This window comes from Rhinatrema bivittatum, chromosome 14, assembly GCF_901001135.1.
Source record: "Rhinatrema bivittatum chromosome 14, aRhiBiv1.1, whole genome shotgun sequence".
NCBI lineage: Eukaryota > Metazoa > Chordata > Amphibia > Gymnophiona > Rhinatrematidae > Rhinatrema > Rhinatrema bivittatum.
This window is the reverse complement of record NC_042628.1, coordinates 43,267,501-43,289,603: the sequence shown is the minus strand read 5'-3', so window position 1 is coordinate 43,289,603 and position 22,103 is coordinate 43,267,501. Positions and strand designations below refer to the sequence as shown.

General features: G+C 44.0%; 1 protein-coding gene across 3 annotated transcripts in view; it reads right to left on the bottom strand.

Moving 5' to 3' along the window:
* The window catches only part of CLUAP1 (clusterin associated protein 1), a 229,824-nt gene that overhangs the window by 135,629 nt on the left and 72,092 nt on the right, over window positions 1–22,103 (bottom strand). For all 3 annotated transcript variants that reach the window (XM_029576921.1, XM_029576920.1, XM_029576922.1), the window contains exon 6: window positions 9,539–9,622. In XM_029576921.1, coding sequence (XP_029432781.1) covers window positions 9,539–9,622 — 84 coding nt within the window. The remainder of the gene's footprint in view (window positions 1–9,538; window positions 9,623–22,103) is intronic.

The following is a 22,103-nucleotide window of genomic DNA, read 5'->3' as shown; positions in this document are numbered from 1 at the left end:
CATCCACAAAAATTAAACTTGGGACCAAATCTGGGAACTTTGACTTATTTAAAAACATTTATATGTCCCATGTTTAATTTTTAATTTAGTTTTTGCCAATACTTTCATTAAATTTTGTTTAGCCTTCTAGCAGTTGTTTATAGATTAGACAGGCAATCATAAATTATTCTTGTTATATTGATTATTCTTAAAGTTAGAAATTTGATCCCAAAATGTGTAATAAATTCTATATTTGTGTTATTTATTGTGGTATGAAAAATGTATTTTAAAAAATCCACAAAAGTTCTTTGACCATTTGAGTACCAAAACCCTTGGCACTAAAGGTTTGATTAAACTGATAACATATGAGTATAAGACAACTCTCAATCACACCTCCCGCAGGAAGCAATTTCACAAAGCGACTGTCAGGATTTTGTTTTTTTTGTTAAGGCTATAAAAATGCAATTGCTTTGTCAGTACATTTTGGTTTTAGTACATTGCTGGATTTTTTTTTTTCAATTTTGGACTGGCAATTTCTCCTTTTCCATTGGGTTTCCAGCTCAATTGAAACTGGCCTCAGTTGGACTATAGCAACATGAGCCTTAATTGGCTACTACCCAGAGATTTTTCCCCACTTTTATATCTTCTCCCAACTGACTTAGTCTAGTCATTGCAGTGACAGTCCTCAGTCAAGAACCATGCACTAACAGGGTCATTTTCAAAGGAAAATGTAAATTTAATATACTATTGTAGCAACTTTTAAAATCCTATTTGCCCATGTTAAGTGCACTTAAAATAGGTAAAACATATTGACAATTCAATGGCATATTTTGTCACACTTGCAGTAAAGCAGGCACCATAAAGCATGCACGGGGATTTCAAAATGAAATATTTGTGCATTGTTTGTAGAGCCTGCTCCTGTCCCTTTGCAGGTACTATGGTATTACGTGTAGAAGGGGAGGGCAGTTTACAGCCATCAGTTTTACCCAACCATTTGAATATTATCCTTCTATATTTAGCTGATTGTGCTTTGGTTTTGGTTTTCTATGGTAAATATAAATTTATTATTAGGACTGGTTTATTACATTTTTTATTATAGCTTTTGTTTTTGAATTGATAATTAGTACTCTTTTATTCAGTTTTCTTTGATTACATCAAATTATGTTTTATATATTTTCTTTTTTTGGAAAAGATGTGCTGCTCATATTCTACTGGATATTAATAGTACATGTGAATATTTAAAAGCTAACCAAAGGGGGGTCACATGATGCATTCTATAGCGGTTCTGGTGACCTCACTTCTTTAATAGTGTATAATAGAAATGTGAATCATGTGATCGATCGTCTTAATGATCGATTTCGGCTGGGAGGGGGAGGGAATCGGATCGTCGCAGTTTGGGTTTTTTAAATATCGTGTAAATCGTGTAAATCGAAAACCGGCACACTAAAACATCCCTAAAACCCACCCCGACCCTTTAAAATAAATCCCCCACCCTCCCGAACCCCCCCAAAATGCCTTAAATTACCTGGGGTCCAGTGGGGGGGGAGGGGGAAGGGGGAGGGCGGGAAAACCGGCACACTAAAACAACCCTAAAACCCACCCCGACCCTTTAAAATAAATCCCCCACCCTCCCGAACCCCCCCAAAATGCCTTAAATTACCTGGGGTCCAGAGGAAGGGTCCCGGTGTGATCTTTTACTCTCGGACCTCCGTGCGTTGTAGAAATGGCGCCGGCGCTACCTTTGGCCTGTCATATGACAGGGCAAAGGTGGCGCCGGCGCCATTTTGTTTTTTTGTCCCCCGACGGCAGGAGCGTAGGAGATCGCTCCCGGATCCCCGCTGGACCCCCAGGGACTTTTGGCCAGCTTGGGGGGGGGCCTTCTGACCCCCACAAGACTTGCCAAAAGTCCCTGGGGGTCCAGCGGGGGGCCGGGAGCGATCTCCTACCGCGAATCGTTTTTCCGTACGGAAAAACGATTCGTGTGCAGGAAGTCGTTCCCGGACCCCCGCTGGACTTTTGGCAAGTCTTGTAGGGGTCAGGAGGCCCCCCCAAGCTGGCCAAAAGTCCCTGGGGGTCCAGCGGGGGGTCCGGGAGCGATCTCCTACGCTCCTGACGTCGGGGGACAAAAAAACAAAATGGCGCCGGCGCTACCTTTGCCCTGTCATATGACAGGGCAAAGGTAGCGCCGGTGCCATTTCTACAACGCACGGAGGTCCGAGAGTAAAAGATCACACCGGGACCCTTCCTCTGGACCCCAGGTAATTTAAGGCATTTTGGGGGGGGGGGAGGGCAGGGTGGGGGATTTATTTTAAAGGGTCGGGGTGGGTTTTAGGGTTGCTTTAGTGTGCCGGTTTTCCCGCCCTCCCCCTTCCCCTGATTTACGATTTTTTGACGATAAATCGGGGGAATTATTATTGTATCGCGGCTCTAACGATTTTTGACGATTTAAAATATTTCGGACGATATTTTAAATCGTCAAAAAACGATTCACATCCCTAGTGTATAACTGCTTCAATTTATAGGGTTTGTTTTTTTTCGTTTTAAACCTTTCGTTTCCCCTTCGTCCTTGGAGATTTCATCCCTCCTGCTTCCTAAGATGTCCAGCAAATCCATTAAGAAAAGGAGAAAAGCAAGCCCCAGGAAGCCAAGATAGCCAACACTTCTGATAACAGCTTAGGCCCCTGAACAGACAAATCCCCAGTGAGTTATGAGGTCACCACGGTAGTCACAGCTTTGGATGTCAAACTAGATGCTAAATTTAATAACATTTTTTAAAACTTTTATTCACTTACTGCACAAATCACTGAATTTGCTGGGTGGATGCAAGAGGTTGTCAGGGTACTGAGGATCAAGTAGACCATGTGGAGTTTGAGATTGCTGTGCTCCAAAAATGTAAGGCCTCAAAGATGAATTTTAAAAGAGCAGATGTGCATGCAAACAGTGCATTTTCGTGGATATGCTATTTTATAAACCTCACACAAACATGCCAAGTACCTAAGAAATTGACATACTAGGTCAGACCAAGGGTCCATCAAGCCCAGCATCCTGTTTCCAACAGTGGCCAATCCAGGCTACAAGTACCTGGTAAGTACCCAAAAACTAAGTATCCCCCATGCTACTGATGCTAGTAATAACAGTGACTATTTTCTAAGTCAACTTGATTAATAGCAGGTAATGGACTTCTCCTCCAAGAACTTATCCAAACCTTTTTTAAACCCAGCTGCACTAACTGCACTAACCACATCCTCTGGCACTAAATTCCAGAGTTTAATTGTGCGTTGAGTGAAAAATATTTTCTCCAATTAGTTTTAAATGTGCTATATGCTAACTTCATGAAGGGCCTCCTGGTCCTTCTATTGTCCAAAAGAGTAAATAACAGATTCACATTTACCCATTCTAGACCTCTCATGATTTTAAAGACCTCTATCATATCCCCCCTCAGCTCTCCAATCATGAGACCTTCTTCCTCCAAGGCAGCACCAGGGCTGCCAGTCTGAAGTTGGGACTTGGCTACTATGTCCCTGAAGGTCTCATCTATATACCTGTCTGCCTCAGCTCCTCCAGGTCTGCCACACTAGCCTCCAGAGATCGGATTTGTTCTCTGAGAAACAGGAGCTCTTTGCATCGGATGCACATGTACAACTTCTCACCAGCGGGTAAAAAAATCATACATGTGACACTCGATGCAAAAGACTGGGAGGCTTCCCTTTTGCTGCTGAACTGCTGCCTTCATCTCAAATTTGTTCAGTTCCTACTGAAGTTTTAGGTTGCTATGGGAGTAGGAATGTGTCTAATTAGGATCATTTAAATTTATTAGTGTATTCACTATATATCTGGTAGTGGCCTATAAGGTGTGGGGAATTTGTGAAGTGAAGTTATAGGGCTGATTTATTTTTTTTTGTCTATGAAAGTGGCACCTGCTTATAAATTAAAGGATGAGCTAGGGTTGGGAGTGTTGGGAAAACAAACACACTAACTTGTTTATTAGCTGCTTTACTGACAATTTAAAGCACAAACACACTAAATAATATACCCCAATAGTTTACTTCTCTCCAATACTTTTAAAATATTTCCCAAGCAGAACTTACTGATTCCTTTCAGCCACCAGCAAGATTTACACTACAGTTAGTCAGCCTGAGTGACTCACTGCTCTCTTGATTAACAATGTTGGTACCTAATCAAACCAAATCACACTACCTCAACACCTTTCCAAGGTGAGTAACTGAACTTTTCAATCTTCTGTTTATTAGCTGCCTTACTGTATTTAAAGCACAAACATACTAAATAATATACCCCAATAGTTTACTTCTCCCCAATACTTTTAAAAAATTTCCCAAGCAGAATTACTGATGCTTTTTAGCCACCAGCAAGTTGATCCTCTCCTTTCAGTGCTCTGGAAGAGAGAATAAAACCCCCTGAAGCGCAACACAAGGCTACTTGCTCTCCCAAAGTGTATAGTGTCCTGCAGCAGAAGAGGGAAGATCTTCACCATTTGCACGAAGGTCTGAGTAAGGGATTAGCTTTGAACATGCTGAAGGTGCAGGTGGCTGCTATATAGCGTGTTATCGGGGCCATGTGCAGGAGAGACCACTCTCTTCTCACCCAGAAGTATCTAGATTCTTGAAGGGAGTAAATAAACCTTAGACCTCCCTTGTATTTCCTGGTACCCTTGTCGGATTTGAATTTGATTCTCTCCTTTCTGGTTAGTTTGACCTTTCATCCTCTCCAAGGTATTTCCTTGTGGTTACTGACTCTGAAGACTGAGTATGGACAATATCAGAATCATCGCTACATATCAATGTTTTAGAAATGAAAGCAATTTTAAATGGCCAATAGGTTTTCAAGAACCATGTGAAAAACAATGCAGTCCAAATTCAAACTGTCAACCAAGTATAAACAAGCAAGGGGGCACAGGCTCCTACCAACTATGCAAGATAGCCATTCAGATCTGGGAACTGGCCGTAAACATGAACATGCTACCTTCCAGGAAACCATAATCTCCTAGCAGGCAAGTTAAACCATCAACTTCAGCCACACAAGTTGGTAATCAACTACAAGGCTCTGCAGGGCCTCTTCCATTTTGGAGGAACTCCAGCCATAGATCTGTTCACATCCCCATTCAACCACAAATTTCAGGACTATTGCTCCAAGACACCAACAGTTCAAGCGTTGGCAATAGATGCAGTCATCATCCAATGGGACATAGGTCTGTTATATGCTTTCCCACTAATACCACTAATAACCACCTCGGCACAATTCATCTTGTTAGAATCCAGGAAACTCTCCACAAGGAAAAATTATAGCTATAAATGGAAACGTTACTCTACCTGGTGCACTTCCAAAGGTATACCACCATTGGACTGCTCACGTGAGTTGCTTATTGATTATCTTCATACACTATATGCAGCTGGTCTAGCAACATCATCCATCAGAGTTCATCTCAGTGCCATAGGGGCATATCATAGACCAGTTAACAATATTCCTATATCCAATCACCCCTTACTATCTTGCTTCATTAAGGGACTAACTCATATTCGTCCTCCGATCTCTAAGCCTCCAGTTCCATGGAACCTCAACATAGTTCTGGAACAGCTCATGCTTTTCCCATTTGAACCCATGGACTCGGCACATATTAAATACCTCACATGGAAAGTGGTATTCTTGGTTGCAGTAACATCAGCACGAAGAGTCAGTGAATTGCAAGCCTTGGTCCATTATTCTCCATATTTACAATTTCATCACCAAAAGGTAGTTCTCCGAACTCACCCATCCTTCCTACCAAACGTGGTTTCTCAATTCCATCTCAATCAGACCATGGAATTACCCACCTTTTTCCCTAAACCTCATGCAAATGATAGGGAAAAACTACTGCACACACTAGATTGTAAAAGAGCTTTAGCATACTACAAAGAAAGGACAAACTCGGACTCCCATGTTTCTCAACTCTTTGTCTCCTTTGACCCAAAGGCACCTGGATTACCAGTGGCTAAACGCACCATCTCCAGCTGGATAGCACAGTGCATCAAATTCTGTTACCATAAACAGAAACTACAACTACATTCACAGCCAAAAGCTCACCAAGTCAGAGCAGTAGCAGCCTCATTGGCACACCTAAGGATTGTGCAACCCATAGACATTTGCAAGGCAGCTACATGGTCATCGCTCCATACCTTCACATCTCACTACCGCCTAGATCAACAAGCAGCCACGGATGCGAAGATAGGGCAAGCAATCCTGCAATCTCTATCCTCCTGTCCACGGTGACTGCCACACTGTGTCAAAGGTCACATACGAACATATATAGCTAAACAACGTGATCGGGAGCTTGGGACTCCCATGACAGCATGGCTAATTCAGCCCTGCTATCGATGGGAAAAAGCAAGTTTGCTTACTGTAAATGGTGTTTCCGGAGATAGCAGGATGAATTAGCCATGCTGACCCACCCTCCTCCCTGACAGTCACCAAGTCTTCGACTACACTAAGGCTTAATCACAGACGGGCCGATACAGTAAGGTGCGGTAGAAAGAGGTGCGTTAGTGCCAGGCGCACCCGCGTTTGCCGCATGCACAGTTCGGATCACCTACCGCTCAATACTGTATTTAAATGGCATGCAAATGCAAGCCGCGTCCAACGGGCGTCCATGAAGCGCAATCCATTTTACTGTATAAGCGCTATACAGTGCCTATACAGTATCCTGGGTGCGCTGGTACCTGTCATTTCAAATGTCATTTCAAATGACACCTGGTACCTGTCATTTGAAATGACAGGTACCAGGAAGTGGATCCCAACTTTAAGCAAAAGAAAACCTAAAAACCTAAAATCCAATGCACTGGGAAAGCTACTCTTCGGATCGCGACTAATCCCATCCCCCAGCCCCCGCTCACCTGCCCTGGCCGCGTCCATGGAGGAAACCTACATTTCCCATTATGGGCAAAATTACAGCTGTGCTACTCTCCAGACACCACCCATCTTTACACTAACATAGCAGACTGAATTAGCAGACTGTCCCGTACACACCAAGATGTTTTGGATCATTCAAGTGACAATGGAGACCAAAGCTTGGCCATGCTCTCCAGCAACTTACATGTGCAGTGAAGCCTACTCTCCAGCATGCCACTCCCAAACTGCCATGCTACATTCTGAAGTTTGATAAGTCTAATCCTCCCAACTCCTTACTGCTTGTTAACTCTTCATAACTGACTCTGGCTTTCTTGCCCCTCCATATAAAACTGACAGACTATCCTAGTAATATCAAGTCAGATTATTAGGGGATGCGCAAATGTCAGGCTCGCGCATGCCGAGTGGATTTTAAAAGCCACCCAGAGACATTCGTACATGCCACTGCATGCATATCTCAGAACATCTCAAAAAAGGGCATGGCATGGGTGTGGCCTGGGCATGGGTGGTACACAGACATTTCAATACTTGAACCAGAAATTTGCTTGTAAATATTTATGTGATCTGATGCACGCCAAGGTATCTTACTGTGTAACTTTACTTCTGCTATGGATGACATGTAAGTTTAAAAATAAAATAACGAGCCATATCTGAGGGGTGTAAAAGGTCTGGGGTAACTGGGGGGGGGGGGGGGGGGAATACAGGCTATCAAACCAGGAGGGGTTGAAGGACCTATCTGTTAACTGAGCGAACTGGGGAGGAACTGGTAAAACATGCAATTGTGTCAACATGCATCCCTTTTAAATTTTCCCCACTTATGCAGTAGAAGGGGCTTTTGTCTGCATAGATGCATGTCCACTTAAAATTAGGAAAACATGTGTGCTCAGCCAGGCTATTTTATAACATGCACACGTATGTTATAAAATAGACATGTCCCTGGGTGCAAGCTGATGAATGTGCACACGTGCGCCGCTTTGAAAGTTACCATCATAGTTCCTTATCCATGAATCAAGTCTGTTAGACGTCCAGACTCAATACCAGTCCCTGTTCTTGTTTTTGGTCTCACACACTCAATGCCACTATTAACTTCCTCACATTTTTGAACCCGTATCGACCTCTAATAAAATCTGTCTGGTCTGTTGCAACCAACCCTGTAATTAACCCATTGAGTCTCACTGCAAACAGCTTTCCAGCAATTGTCTTAGTTGAAATTGTAAAGAAAATAAGTTTGCTTAATGTAAATGGTGTTTTCCATAGATAGCAGAAAGAATTAGCCATTACATGTGGGTGGCGTCATCCGGCAGCACCAAACGAACTTGTCTCTCATAATTAGTAGCATGTGTGGGAATTCCCATGCTTGCATTGCCTCCATGAGTCTCATCAGTCGATATTAAGAGCTAATTCCAGCTAGGTAGTCAACTGTCCAGGGAGGCAGGCAGGTATTCCATGGCTAATTTATTCTGCTATCTACAGAAACACTGTTTTTGGTAAAACTTGCTTTTTCTGTTTGAGGGTTGCAGTGGAGCATTTAATGAGTATGCAACCCAGATCCTACTGTGGAGAGTAGATTACTGCAAGAACAGGTTACACAAAACTGTCTATCAGTCCTTGAGAGGTTGTCCAAATAGTAATAGAGTGTAAAGGTGTGAACTGATAACAAGGTTGCAGCTTTCCAGATGTCTTCAAGAGACACTCCTCAAAGATGAGCAATAGAAGAAGCCATAACTCTCACTTGATCCGAACTGTGCGTGTGGCAAACGCGGGTGCGCCCGGCACTAACACACTTCTTCCTACCGCTCCTTACTGTATCGGCCTGTTGATGAGCTTTGAACGAGTCTGTGACTTGTAATCTTGCTAAGCAGCAACAGGGTTGAATGTACTGAAACAGACCAGACAAAGACTTGAACGCCACAGGAGGAAGTCTAACTCTCAATTAGATAGAGAAGATTGTAGGAGTCTGTCAGCTCGATTTCTTTTTCCTGAGGATGGTGGGAGAAGGGAGCACACAGGGGAGGCAACACAAATGTATTGGCTCCCAGGTGCCAGAGACCCTTGCTACACCATTGTCCCTCCCCACCTCCTGCCTCTAAAAGTTCACTGGTGTCTGCAGAAATCTGCAGTGCTAACAGCACTAAAACTCCCACTACTCCTCCAGCTCTCCAAAGACAGCAAGAAAAGCAGCATCACTGACCGACAGCAGCTAGCAGTGATGGAAGCAATGACAAGGACTCCCAGTGCTGCTCACACTCTACTCTAGACTCCTCTAACTGACATGCAGCATTCACAACAGTCCATGTGCATACATGAACAAACACACACACGCAAATGGACAAAAGGATGGACAGAAAGACATACACCTTCTTGCTAATGCAAAACATGCCTAAGAAGATCTTCTGTAAGATCTTCTATAAGATCTTCTGTAAGATCTTCTATGGCAGGGTCTACTGAATATTATGTAGTTTTGACAAAGAATTAAAAAAAACAACAACTTTTAGATAACTGGGAAAGTAAAACTGTCATCAGTGCACCCTATACCTCTAACATGAGGCTAAACCATATTCCCTAACTTCCAGGTGACAGCTGGATTGGATACTACATGCACAAGCTTCACAGATGTAAAGAATTTGTAATGAAGTTAATCAAGGAACAGAAATACACTTACCAGAACTTCCTTGATTGCAATCCTCATCACTTTTTCGGTCTCATTTATTTCAAGGGGTCTGGCGATAGCTGCTGTTCTCACTTCCTACAGTGAATAAGAAAGTAAGAATAACAATCAGGCAGCAAGCAAAAAACAGATGGATCTTTTAATGTTCACAGATCTACAGGAGTGAAAGCTACGCTGAATACAAGTGATTAGTGAAATAGAATACAAACTAATATTTATGTATCAACTTTCTAAAAGTGAGACATCCTGTGTTTTGAAGCACATTAAAATTTCACAAGCAAACTAAAAATGATCATTTTAGTATTATGTTCTTTATGCATGTACGGTAAATACTCAACATTTGAAGACCTATTATTTGTGTCTTGGAGATCTTTTACAATTTTTTACCTAAAGAGAAGGCTGGGATAAGAGAGGAGGAGAGTAGGATAGCATCATATCCTTTCTGCAAGTGACACTGTCAAGGTTGTAGATTGTGTCAATAGTTTGCAGGACACATATTTTAGACACCTAACCAATGGGAATTGTACCAAATCCCATGGGCAAAGGGTGGCTGCTTAAACCAGAAAAAATGCTGCTGCTGTATGACTCAGAAACAAAAGTGTATGCTATTTAAATGAAAAAATTAAACTTACCTGATAATTTTCTTTCCTTATTTCTGCTCCACCAGTCCAGAACATCTATTTATTTAATTATTTATTTTTTAAACATTTATATACCGATGTTCACGTATAGGAAACATATCGCACCGGTTTACATAGAAACTGAACTGTCGCCGTAAGGCGGATACAATGAACATGTGGTACAATGAACATACGGAAACAATAAACATGTGGCACAATAGAAATATACTATAAAATAAAGAAACATAGGGCTATACATGATAACAATTCAAAATAAACTTTTGGTAAATGCCATAATAACGGGAAAACTGGAGTAACTGATGGATAACAGGAAGAGTTAACTTGACTAGCGGCAAGTTAAAAGGGAAGAAATCAAACAAAGATGCATTAAGAACGTTTAATTTACAGGTTCATAGAGGGACTAAGTGACTTCTAGCTGCATATAGGACCGCAGCTAGTTAAGGAATTAATGTAGACTCTGGCTCCCAGTGTAGTTAAGGAGCTGGGGGATATATGGAGTGCAGGTATGGTTAAGCAGACTAAGAGACGAAAAACTAGTCTATAGTTTGAACATGACCAGGGGAGCCTCAGTGAAGAGGATTATCTCTCTGAAAAGGCCTGGCTGAAAAGCCAGGCCTTTTCAGCTTCTTTTTGAAAACCAGTAGGCAGGGTTCTTGGCGGAAGTCCGGAGGGAGCGAGTTCTAAAGGGGAGGACCAGCTGTGGAAAGGGCACGCTTCCTTAATGAGGTTTTAGAGGTGGGATATATAAGGTGTCTTTGTATGCTCTTCTGATGGGTCTGTTCGAGATGTGCGGCCAAAGTTGGAAGATTAGATTGAGGGGGGAGATATGCAAGGCCTTGTGGATCATCATGAGGGCTTTAAAGATAATCCTGAATTTGATTGGTAACCAATGAAGGTTCTGAAGGATAGGGGTGATGTATTCTCTTTTATTAGCGATGGTGAGAATCCTGGCAGTCGCGTTCTGACCATCTGTAAAGGTTTAGTGGTGTTAGCAGGTAGGCCTAGAAGAAGGGAGTTGCAGTAATCCACTTTCGATAAGATGATGGATTGGAGCACCAAGCGGAAGTCTCGGAGGTGTAGGAGTGGTTTTAGTTTTCTTAGTACCTGCAATTTAAAAAAGCATTCTTTGGTGGTGTTATTTACGAATTTTTTCAGGTTAAGCTGGTTGTCGAGCAGAACACCCAGGTCTCTCACATGTGATGAGTGATTAGCTGATGTTTTGGATAGTTGGGGAGTTGAGAAGAACGTTGTTGTTGTCCTGAGCTATTAGAAGGATCTCTGTCTTGTTGGTATTGAGGACGAGGTTGAGGCTGGTAAGAAGTCGGTTGATTGTTTGAAGGCAGCTATTCCAATGGGACCAAGTTTTGTGAAGAATGAATCTGAAGATTCATTCCTGTCTCTCAGCTGATAGACAGGCCGATACAGTAAGGAGAGGTAGGAAGAGGTGCGTTAGTGTCGGGCGCACCCGCGTTTGCCGCACGCACAGTTCGGATCACCTACCGCTCAATACTGTATTTAAATAGCATGCAAATGCAAGCCGCATCCAAGAAGCGTCCGTGAAGCATTAGGCCCGCGCAATCCATTTTACTGTATAGAGCGCTATACAGTGCCTATACAGTATCCTGGGTGCGCTGGTACCTGTCATTTCAAATGTCATTTCAAATGACGTTTGAAATAACAGGTACCAGGGGGGATTGCGAGTCCTCTCTCCCCCCCTCCCGAAGCAAGGCACAGGGCGAAAATTAAATCAAAAGTGAATAAAGCGTAATAAAAGTAAACTTACTGCATGTGAATTTTCTTTGAACAGTCCTCTCTCTCTCTCCTCCTCCCGAGGCACGCACCGCGGCTCCCCTGCCTCCCGGGGGCAGCCGGCGGCGAAAGCAGCTTACAGCAGCCCCCGCCGGTGAAGGTGAATGAATGTGCGCCTGTGCGTGCAATTTGGTCACTCAAGGCGTGACATCACGACGTTTGGCGTCACGGCGTGTGACGTCTGCGTTCACTAATGCACTGCCTTGAGTGCCCAAATTGCATTCATTCACCTTCGCCGGCGGGGGCTGCTGGAAGCTGCTTTGGCTCCCCTGCCCCCGCCGGCAAAGGTGAATGAATGCACGCCTGTGTACGCCTGTGCGTGCATTAGCGAACGCCGACGTCACACGCCGTGACATCAAACGTTGTGACGTCACGCCTTGAGCTCCCAAATTGCACGCACAGGCGTACACAGGCGTGCATTCATTCACCGCTGGCGGGGGCTGCTGGAAGCCACTTTTGCCACCGACTCCCTCCGCCTGGATGAATACACGCCTGCCGGCGAAGGTGAGTGAATGAATGCACGCCCACCGGCTCCTGCCTGGATGAATGCACGCCCGCCGGCGCGTACGGGCATGCATTCATTCACTCACCTTCGCCGGCGGGCGTGCATTCATCCAGGTGTACGGGCGTGCATTCATCCACCTTCGCCGGCGGGGGCTGCTGGAAGCCGCTTTCGCCGCCGGCTGCCCCCGGGAGGCAGGGGAGCCGCAGTGCGCCCCTCGGGAGGAGGGGAGAGAGGACTGTTCAAAGAAAATTCACATGCAGTAAGTTTACTTTTATTACACTTTATTTACTTTTGTTTTAATGACATGTCGAGCCGATTTTCGCCCTGGGCCTTGCTTCGGGAGGGGGGGATTTTGACCGGAGCCTGCCTATTGCTGTCACACCACACTAACACTAGGGTAAGGGTCCCGGGGTGTGAGGGGGTCGTTTGCCCATGAAATTTCGTCTCTCTGACCTGACGCGCCACACTAAGGGTAGGCGGTAGGCGGTAAGTTAGCAGGTTAAACGCGCGGCAAAACTACAGGTTAAAAAGGAGATAATCGGGTCGCACATTACTGTATGGGAGGGAATAGCTAATCGGAGCGTTTACATCTCATATACATGCTGCGGGCGGAAAGGGTTACCGGTTGATTTAAAGAAGCGGTAAGGATGAGTTAAAAGGGATAGTGAATCGCGGGTTGGACTTGCGCGGCCAAATTGTGAGTTAGAAGCGGGTTAGAAGCAGGGTAACCGCGGCCGCGCTTTACTGTATCGGCCTGCGAGGTAGTGTCCTTTTAATTATTTTTTTTTATGATGACACTACATATATACATTACTGGCAGAATCTTTAACTGGTCAGTATCGTTCTGTCAAAGCTTATATTTAAATATCATTTCATGTATTTTATTAATCTTGTTTTTTTATATTTAGTATTTTCTATTTTATTTTTTAACTTAGTATCTCTTGAACTTTCCTTTATTTGTTATTTTAGGAAGAATTTCTGGACTGGTGTAACAAAAATAAAGAAAAGAAAATTCAGGTAAGTTTAATTTCTTCTTCCTTGGCTTTCTGCTACACAAGTCCAGAACACCTGAGAAGTACCAAGGTCCAATTACTCAGGGAGGGTAGATGTTAATTCTGCTCAGGGGCGGATTGTGGGAAAATAGTGGCCCGGGGAATTTTTCTCCATACTGGCCCATGGGTACCCAATTACACATACAATTTGGTGAGTCACCAAATACGGAATAAAGGGACCATAAAATATACACAGAAATGCACAGACAAACTGGACTGGAAATCACAACAAGTTAGACTGTATGTAATGCAGTAATGGAAAAACAGAAAATACCATCATTCCTCATAAAACATCAAACTATAAAATCAAGAACTATAAAACATCACAATAGGAAAATCATACTAAAACTATATATTTCAAAACTGCTGATGATTAGAACCTCCAGTAATTTAACTCAGGGAAATTTTCAAAAATTTGTATATAACACCAATAAAATATTTCAAAAAGAGCAGACATCAAATAATATTCAATAATTAAAACTAATAAGGATTTTAAAAGGCCCCTGCTGTCCCCTTCTGTGGGAGCTCTTGATTTCCAGTCACCCTGATATTGTCGAGGATTAGGAGGTTATCCTCTCTCTCTCACACATACTCACATGTCCATTCTCTCACACACATACACTGTCATATACATACACATTCATGCTCTTATATCCACCATAACCTCTCGCTCTCACTGACACTGACACACTCTCAGGCTCTAAGACACTCTCTCCCCCTCCACACACAAACTCTTACTCCCTTGGATTTTCTCATACACACTCATGCTCTCACACTCACTGGCTCCCTCACATACACACAAACACACACGCCCAGGCAAGCTCCCAGTCATTCTCACACACACACACACACACTGACCCCCAGGCAGGCTCCCATTCATTTTCACACCACTCCCTCCCCCATCCCCCAGGCATGCACATACTCATTCTCACACACACAGACCCCCAGGCAGGCACCCATGCATTCACACACATACACCCCCAGGCAGAGTCCCATTCATACACATGCACACACTAAAGGCAGATCCCCCTCTCTTTTGCCAGCAACCTTGAAACCTCTTTCATTCCTCTGCTGCCACTGTCACTGCTGCCACATGGCTATTGGGGAGGTGCCGAATGCTGCTACTGACACTGAAGCCCATTCTGTTGCCTCCTCTGTGCAGGCCCCATGGGCTTCCACTTTCTCCATGCTGATCTCGTACATTGTGAGATCCGCATAGAGAAAGTGCTATTCTTGCACATTCCCAAAGATTACATGTGCCAATCACTAAAAAGTACTTTATTTTTTATTTTACCTTTACTGTCTGATCTTAGTTTTCTAATTGGTTGGTCACAGGCTTTTTTTTCCCACCTTCCCTTTCTTATTTTTTTTTCCAATTCCTTTTATATTGTCTTTTTTTCTGTTTCTTTTCTCTCCATCTTCTTCCCTCACACAGTCAGGTTCTCATTCTCACATGCATTCCACTCTCTCACATACACACAGACTCTCACTGTCACATGCTCTCTCATAAAAAAATCATTCATACACACAGTCTTTCACTGGCACATGCTGTCTGACTCTCACCCACACAGGCTCTCTCTCACTCCCACATGCTGTCTTGCTCAAGCACAGGCTCTCCCTGTCACATGTTCTCTCTCATACAATCATTCATATACACAGGCTCTCACTGTCACATGCTGTCTCTCTCACACACACACAGAGGCTCTCACGTGCTGTCTCTGCAAACATTCAGGTTCTCACTCTCACACACAATCTCTCAACTCATCTCATACATGCACACACACACTCTACAGACCCTGAGCATCGCTCTCACCTCTGGGCCTCCTCTTCACGGGTCGCTGCAGGATGGGCTCTGCTGCAGCCCTGATCTTCTCGGGCCGCGGTGGCCCTGCTACCGGGCCTCTTCCTCTTCTCGGGCCATTGCAACTTGGGATTCGTGGCGGCCCGTAAGTGCTGCTCCTCTTCTGCACGCGCTAATCTCCTCCTCCTTCCTGCCCACGCAGCTCCGGCAACGTTTACTTCCGGAGCTGCACGGGCAGGAAGGAGGAGGAGCATCAGCGCGTTTAAACGCAATTGGGTAGATCTTAAAAAAGTACGCCGGATTTTATAAGATACGCGCGTAGCTGCGCGTATCTTATAAAATCCAGAGTCGGCGCGCGCAAGGCTGCGCAAAATTGGCAGCCTACGTGCGCCGAGCCGCGCAGCCTGCCTCCGTTCCCTCCATGTCTCCCCACCTTCCCCTATCTAACCCACCCCCCAAGCCCTAACTAAATCCCCCCCTACTTTTGTTGTGCAAGTTACCCCTGCTCGAAGCAGGGGTAACTTGCACGTGCCGCAGTGCCGGGGGACTCGGGAACCGCCCTCCCGGCCCGCCCCCGAACCATCACCACGCTCCCGGACCCGCCTTGGACACGCCCCCAGACACACCCCCGGACTGCCAACACGCCCCGGACATGCCCCCTCCCGCCCCTTTTACGAAGCTCCGGGACTTACGCGTGTCCCTGGGCTTGGCGCGCCGGCGCGCGAGTGCCCTGCGCGCGTAAATCTGGCAGGATTTACGCGCGCAGGGCTTTTAAAATCTACCTCAATCTTTTTCTTCGGGCTGTGGTGACGTGAGCCTCACCACGGCCCTACCGATCTGCCTGTCGCAGTGCTGCATGAGCCTCCCTGCGCCCGGGGGCATTGGCTCTCCTCGGGATACCACTGCTCGCGGCGCCCCAGGCCTATGCCTAGGCCTAGTGCTTTCACCATCCCTGCCCGCAGGTTTCTCTTCGGGCCGCAGCGTCAGCAGACCCTCTTCTTGTCTTTGGCCGGGAAGTTAAAAAAAAAAAAAAAATCACGTGATGGGAGCGACCGGCCCATCGGGGGAAGCCCGATCCCCCGATAGGCCAATCTGCCCCTGATTCTGCTTTTAAGACACTCACCCCTTAAGTGGCATCTTGTTTAGCGAAAACATTCAATCTGTAATGTCAGGTGAAGGTGTGTACAGATGACCATGTTGTTGCTTTACAGATTTTTGGGGGGCTTACTGCCCCCAAATCTTCCCAGGAGGAAGACTGTGCTCTTATTGAATGGTCCTTTATTACATCTGGCACCTATTTAACTCAATAAATATGCAGAAAATATTGTTTCTTTTAACCATCTTGCTATTGCTGCCTTGGAAACTTCTTCTCCTTTCTATTTTCCTACTATTAAAACAAATAATTTATTTGTTACAGATTTGCTTGGCTACCCCACAACAAATTGTCCTTGAACATGTCGAAAACGGAATTCTTGGTGATCAAACAATCTTATTCCTTGAAGACTTATCATCTAATTTCTGTTCCTTCAATATTTCTGATTCAATCAAAAGCTTGGGCATATTGATTGATTCTCATCTTTCATTTAAGCCTCAAATCAAAGCTGTGATTAAGTCCATCTTTTTTAAGCTTCAAGTTATTGCAAGTTTAAAACATCTATTAGTTCCTTCTGATTTTCGAATAGTTGTTCAAGCAGTTATCTTTCCTGTGATTGTTTACTGTAACAGTTTATACTTGGGTTTGCAATTTTCTAGTTTGCAACCTTTATAGTTGTTGCTGAAGCCAGCTGTTTGCTTACTTTGACACAAGACGAAATCAGCACCTTACTCCAGTACTAGCAGAGTTCAACTGGTTGCCAATTAAACAATGAATTGCTTACAAGGTGGGTATGCTTGTAGCCAAATTGTTGAACCCTAATACTTATTCATGGGCCAATGCTTTGCTAAAAATGTCCAACCAACTCGACAGGTTCATTCTTCTCAACGGGGCTTGCTTGATATTCCATCAGTCAGATTTGCTCATCTGATGTCCACAAGAGAATCCGTTTTTTCTGTCACAGCACTGTCTATATGGAACTCTTTGCCAGTTGAACTGAGACTGAATCCCTACAGTAAGACTTTTAAGATTAGTCTTAAGACTTTTTTCTTGAACAGACCTTTTAAAATTTTAAACTTACTAACTACTTGACCATTTCCTGCAGTTAAATAATGCCGATGTCTCAAACAATAATTTATTTGTTGTGTTGAAGGTTTTACGTATGGTTATAGGTCATTTTATGTTATTTTATGTATGCATATAATCATCTTGTGTATGTTTTTTTTGTACATTGCCTTGGCCTGTAGTGTGAGGTGATTAATAAATTTTAAGAAGAAAGAAAAGAAGAAAATTTTGACGTTTTTCCTCTCGCTCTACAATCATCCTTAGCAAATGATGGTAAATTTATAATCTGATTAAGGTGGAAAAGTGATAATACTTTTGGCATAAAGGAAATTATCAGACAAATTAAAACTGACTCTGTGATAAACTTTAAAACATATCGCTACAAAATAAAGCTTTAATTCCAATATTCTTCTTGCTGATATAATTGCAACTAAAAACGAGGTCAATATTCAAAAGGCATTTAGACCAATAGCTCACTAGTTATCCATCTAAATGGCTAATGAGGCATATTCAGACTCTCATCTAGCTAAATATCAGGTATATCTAGCTACGTTAGCCAGATTACTTTACAACTGCTTCAGAGCAGCTCTAAAGTTACACAGCTTTATCTGGCCAGATAAAGTGCTACTTAACGGATATCTTGAAAAAAAAAGTAAAAGATAAGCTGACCAATCCCATTCTCCCCACCCCAAAGCATAATACAAGTCAGGCCCTGTATCCTAAACCCTCCAAGTCCATTTCCCCTCCCTCTTCCCAACCCTGCCCACATGGAAAAAGTTGCATGCCTGCACCCCCATCCACCTGCCTCTCTCCATCCCCACTGATACCATTTTCAACTCAACTGGGAGCAAGGGACCATCTGCCCTGTTCCAGGCACCTCCAGTGCTACTCTGACAGAGGCAGTGTTAGAAATATAAGCTTACAGTCACATAAATCAATAAAACTGAGAAAATTCCCTTGATTATCAAGTATATGAATTATTAATACTAATCCTTGAGTCTCTCAATGAGAGAAACTTCCCACTCCCAAGCCAGGTATGAAAACAGCATTGCCACTTATTGGCAAAAAAAGAGAGAGTCAAGTATTTAAATCTAATCTAGAAAGAACCCAATTCTACATTTTACGGAGAGAAGACACAAATAAGTGGGTAGAACACAGGGTTTAGCATGTGGCTCATATTATAAAGATAAAGGCGTTACTAAGTCAGCTTCCTAACTGAAATCAGATTAGTAATTGATAGACATTAATCACCAAAAACATTAAGTGCTTGGTTACATAATTTTAAACCAGGGATGCCTAGGCCACTTTAATCCAGATTTTCATTAAACCACTCAAAGCCAGGCTGGGTTTCCTCCCTTTCCACTAAAATAATGAACTTCTTTATAAAATTGTTTAAGATCCAAATGGGAGATATATATTGCAAGTGTTTCTAGAACATATAACCATTTAAGGAAAACAGTCATCTTAAATAAATGAATCCTACCAGCTAGAGACAGAGGTAAATAGAGACCAATTTCTCAAAAATTGTTTTTTGGAAACACTAAAATCAGAAAGAGACAAGATCTCTATCAGTAAACAAATGCCCAAAATTTTACTCCATCTGAAGCCTTCTTTAAAGGAAATGTACCCACCCAATCATTGATATACCAATCTCCAATACATAGTGCCTCCAACTTATCTAAATTCAACTGAGACCCAAATTTATCAATTTCCCCAAGAGCCATTTGAAAGAAGCCTGAGGTTGAGTAATATGAATTAAAAGATCATCGGCAAAGGCAGCCAACTTAAATAAAGAGCAACCTACTATATATGTATTCCATGAATATCGCATGGGAACTCAAAATCCGCAAAAGAGGATCCAAAGATAAAACAAATAGGAGGAGAGAGAGAATAACCCTGTTGTGTTCTCCTTTGCAAAACAAGAGAAAACTCCCCATTAACAAAAATAGCTGCTTTGGGGTTTCCATACAATATGTTAAGAAATCTCAAAAATTGACCTTAAACTCCAAAAGATTTTAAAACTTTAAAACAGAAAGAACCAGTTTATTCTGCTGAATATTTTTCAGCATCAAAACTGACTAGTAGTAAGTTTAACTGAGTGTGTTTAGAATGTATATTGGAGAAATTAATTACCTGATAATTTTATTTTCCTTAGTGTAAACAGATGGTCTCAGGACCAGTGGGTTATGCTCCCCTGCTAGCAGATGGAGACAGAGCAAGCTGACGTCACAGTATATATACTCCTGCAGTGACCCCAGCCTGCCAGTATTCTCTTCAAAAGCAACTGTGGACAGACTAGTAAAAAGCTTGATTAAAAACAGTCAACCATAACTGTACTCAACCAACAATAAACACTGAGCTCAAATAAGAACATAGGTACCCAAAGCTAGGGACTGAAGAAACACTTACCAGTAATCCCTTGGGATCAGAATCTCCACAGAAGGACTACTGATACAATCATTTGGCATCCGAGGGCAGGAAGCTCAGTCCATCTGTCTACACTAAGGACAATGAAATTATCAGGTAAGTAATTTCTCTATTTCCTAATGCATAGACAGATGGACTCAGCACCAGTGGGATGTACCAAAACTACTCCCGAACAGGGCGGGAGGCTGCCCACGGTCAACACTGCACATACAAAGGCTGCATCCTCCAGGGTCTGCACATTCAGATGATAAAACCTGGAAAAGGTGTATAAGGAGGTCCATGTTGCAGCTCAGAATATGTCACCGGGAGACAACAATCTAACCTCCGCCCATGACACTGCTTGAGTTCTAGTGGAATGAGCCCTAACCTGAATAGGCAATGGCTTTTCAGCATCCACATACATGGCCGTGACCACCTCCTTAATCCAGCGAGCTATCATAGCCTGCAAAGCTGGTTCGCCCCGCTTCCTTCCACCGTGAAGATCAAGCAGATGATCCAAGTTTCGGAAAGGTTCAGAAACCTCCAGATACCGCATGACAAGCCTATTGCCATCCAAGGAACTCAGGAGGCGATATTCTTCCGCGTCCCTGACTTTATCCAGGGACGGCAAAGAAAATGGATTTATTCAAAAGAAACTGCGAGACTACCTTAGGCAAGAAGAATGCAATAGTACGCAACTGCAATGCCCCTGGAGTCACCTGAAGGAACGGCTCCCAATAAGACAAGGCCTTCAACCCAGAAATGCGATGCACAGAACATATAACCACCAGGAACACTGTCTTCAGGGACAATAATCGCAACGAAAGGCTATGCAGTGGTCAAAGCGTAGGGCCTGCTAAAAAAATCCAGCACCAGGTTAAGACTCCACAAATGAAACGGCAACCACAACGGAGGCCGAAGGTGTTTCACTCCCTTCAAAAAACATGCCACATCAGAATGGGATGATATGGAGATACCACATATATAGTGTCTCTGAAATAGGTAAGAGCCGCAACCTGAACCTTCAAATAATTAAGGGCCAATCCTTTATTCAACCAATCCTGCAAAAAATCCAGAATAAGTGGGATCTTAACCGAACGAGGAAGAACACTTCGTTCCTCGCACCAGGTTTCACTCTCCAAACCTGCACATATGCTAGAGAAGTGGAGAACATCTGAGCATGGAGCGTGGAGTAAGGTAGCAATCACTGCAGAAGAATATCCACGCTTCAACAGGAGAGCCCTCTCAGGGGCCAAACCATAAGACAGAACCAAGCCGGATCCTTGTGAAAAACCGGCCCCGCTGCAACAGGGGAAGTTGAAGGGGGGTCCTTCTCCAGGTGTCACAGAAGAAGCAGGTGGTGGAGTCTATGCTTCTGAGGCTCCTCCAGCTGAGGGCTATGGTTCCCGTGCCTACATCTCAGGAAAATATGGGGAGCTATTCCATTTATTTTGTTGTGCCCAAGAAGGAAGTTTCCTTTTGTCCCATCCTGGACCTCAAGAGTGTCAACTATCATCTGCAGGTGACTCATTTTTGCATTGAAATCTTATGATCTGTGATAATGGCCGTACAATTGGGGGAGTTTCTGACATCACTGGATCTGTCCGAGACTTACCTTCAAATTCTCTTCTGTTTGGAGCACCAACATCCTCTACACTTTGCGGTGCTGGCACTGCTCTTTTGTCTGGCCACCACCCCCAAGACATTTTCCAAGATTATGGTGGTCGTGGTGGCAGCGTTGAGAAAAGATGGGATGCTGGTACACCCATACTTGGATGACTGGCTGATTTGGGCCAAGATTTTGGCAGAGAGCAGTCTGGTGACCAACAAGGTAATTTCCTTGCTGCAGGAGCTCAGTTGGGTGGTGAACCTGGCCAGGAGCAGTCTCCGGCCTTCTCAGTCGTTGGAGTATCTGGGAGTTCACTTTGACACAAGGCTGGGCAAGGTTTTGTTGCGTTCATGCCTCTTCTTGCCCCTCGCTCCACCCTCTCTACCTTGGGAGTGACTCCCTTCAGCTCTGACGGACAGATGCAGCTATGGCTTCTCCCTATCTCTTGGTCCTGGTGTCCCCGGGCTGGCTTGACGCTACGGATCCGCCATGTTCCTGAAGATGTAAGGGCGCGCGCTCCAGACTTTGTACCAGCAAGGGAACGAACCTCGGGGGCGTCCCCCCGTAGTGATGTCATC